General features: G+C 61.6%; 1 protein-coding gene across 3 annotated transcripts in view; it reads left to right on the top strand.

Moving 5' to 3' along the window:
• Window positions 1–967: 967 nt before the first annotated feature.
• LONRF3 (LON peptidase N-terminal domain and ring finger 3) overlaps window positions 968–2,301 on the top strand; it is a 48,034-nt gene continuing 46,700 nt past the window's right edge. For all 3 annotated transcript variants that reach the window (XM_006893768.1, XM_006893769.1, XM_006893770.1), the window contains exon 1: window positions 968–1,814. In XM_006893768.1, the coding sequence (XP_006893830.1) occupies window positions 968–1,814 (847 nt within the window). The remainder of the gene's footprint in view (window positions 1,815–2,301) is intronic.

Below are 2,301 nucleotides of genomic sequence, written 5' to 3' on the forward strand. Positions count from 1 at the left end.
GGCATTGGGCTTGGGTCCCTACCCGGTGGGGGAAAGAAGGCGGGGGGGGGAGGGGGAAACCTAGGGGCGCCGCTGCCGCGCCCGCATTTTCTTGGCACATCCCTCCACAACCCAGCGAAAATCGCCCAACTTCTGCAGCCTCCCTGCGACCACTAGGAGCGCCGCCTCCCCCTGGGGCAAAGCGCCCTCGGAAAACCACGCTCACCATCCTCGCAGCTCCCGGGAATAAGTAGCCAGGGACCCCAAGTATAGGAAGTCGAAGTGGGCCTCCCAGGACTGATGGACCACGGGGGCTTCTCGAGAACTTTTTTCCCATTCGTCTCCTTCCTTGGGCACGCAGCAGCGATCGCCTCCCATAGCGAGCCTTTAGCGTCGCCGCAGAACCTCCTCCCACCCCAGGTGGACAGCGCTCCTTGGTCGGGTCCATCCCAGGTTGGGTAGGGGGCACCGCGAGCGGCTGCCAGAAGGGACCTGTTTGCTGGCCGCTTTGGAGGTGGAGTAGGTTGGTGCCGGAAAAGCCCGGGAGAAGCCGTTGTGTTGTTGTTTAATCCCCCTCTTTTCGGAAAAGAAACCACGCTGTGAAGGGGAAAATAAGGCGGAGCGTAAACACAAACAAACAACCTCAAAAAGAAGCCAAGAAGAGCTAAGCCAAAAGAAGCAAGCACAACACTGTTACAAAACTGTCTGGTTTTGTAACAATTTCCCCGCTGTCCGCCAATGAGCGGCGTGGCGGTGCGTCACATGGTGCCGTTTTATATAACACTTTGCTGAGACAAGACAGTTATTAGGCGGCGCGGGGCAGCCGGCATGGAGCTCTTGGAGGCGCGGCGGAGCCCGGCTCGCGGCGGCACATTAGCCGGGCTGGCCACAGCAGCCACCGGAGCAGTTCCGATTTCCTCCAGCAGCCACTCTGTGTTCCCAGTTCCCCGCCCCTAGACGCCTTTTCCCCGCGCGCGTCCCTCTCCTTATGGATTCACTGGAGACTGGGCAGATGCTGAGCCTGCCCGCCGAGCTTGAGCTCGGCAGCAACAACTTGGAGCCAGCAGAGCCGGCGGTATCTGCAGCCGGCTTCGAAGCGGCCCCGCACCCGGAAGTGGCCACAGGGGGCGCTGCACCGCTCCTGACGCGGGAGCCAGCGCAGCAGCCCGTACAGCCAGCGCGGGCTTCGACGACGTCGGAGTGTAAAGTCCTGCTCTCGCGAGCTGACGTCCTGGCGTCGCGGGGGCACCTCCAGGAAGCCCTCGAGGTGTACAGACAGCTCTCAGAGCGTCAGCAGCTGGCGGCTGAGCAGCTCCAGCAGCTAGTGCGCTACCTAGCGGAGAGTGTTCCTCAGAGCGAGAGATTGGCACTGGCGTCCCCAGACGGCAGTGCCTCTGCTCAGGGGGGTGCTATGGCAGCTGAAGAGACAGAGACGGCTCCTGTGGTGGCCGAGGCCACCGAAGTGTGGGAAGGCTTCAGGTGTTGGAAGTGTCACGGGTTCCTGTCAGACCCCGTGTCCCTGCTTTGCGGCCACACCTTCTGCAAACTCTGCCTGGAACGCGAACGCGGGCGGGCCGCAGACCAACGCTGTCCATTGTGCGGGGTCAAGCTCTCCGTGTGGATGACAAGCGCGCTGCGAGCGCGAGGGGGCCGGTGGGCCGGGCAGCCGCCGCCGCTGCCGCCGCTGAGGGTCAATGTGGTGCTCAGAGGCCTCCTGACCAAATTGTTCCCCTGCCTCACGCGGGCGTCGCAGCTCCGGCACGAAGGCAACCGGCTGTACCGCGAGCGCCAGGTGGAAGCTGCGCTGCTCAAGTACAACGAAGCGGTGCAACTGGGTGAGCCTGCAGGCGGGAGGCGGGACGGGACCCCTTGGCGCGCGGGGCCGGGTGCGAGCTGAGGCAGAGAGTGGAGGGCGCGGGCTGGGAAGGAGGGACGCGCGCGGGGAAGAGGGCTCCACAGTTTTCTCCCTGAATTTATCTCTCTTTCACAGAGCGTTTATCTCTTTCTTGCTGTGAGTAGGTTTCTTTCTTGGGTCTTTCACCTCTCGGCTTCTGTGGTTTTGTTTGGGTTTTTTCCCCCCTGGTCTATTTAACCTCTAGGCTTTCCCCCCCACCCTTGTCTATTTCACATCGTGGCTCGCGTGTATGTTGCTTTCTTGTCAATTTCACCGCGCGGATTCTGTAGCTGGTTTGTTTTTTGGGTTTTTTTCCTCGTCAATTTCACCTCGCGGATTGTGTGTCTTGCAGACCGTTTGCGGGCTGCTGGTTCTCCCGCGCTCCATCTCTTGGGCTTTTCACTCGGTTCTGGTCTCGCCTTCCCGGT

This window comes from Elephantulus edwardii, unplaced genomic scaffold (genome assembly GCF_000299155.1).
Source record: "Elephantulus edwardii isolate Elephantulus edwardi_28Jun2011 unplaced genomic scaffold, EleEdw1.0 scaffold00131, whole genome shotgun sequence".
Classification (NCBI taxonomy): domain Eukaryota; kingdom Metazoa; phylum Chordata; class Mammalia; order Macroscelidea; family Macroscelididae; genus Elephantulus; species Elephantulus edwardii.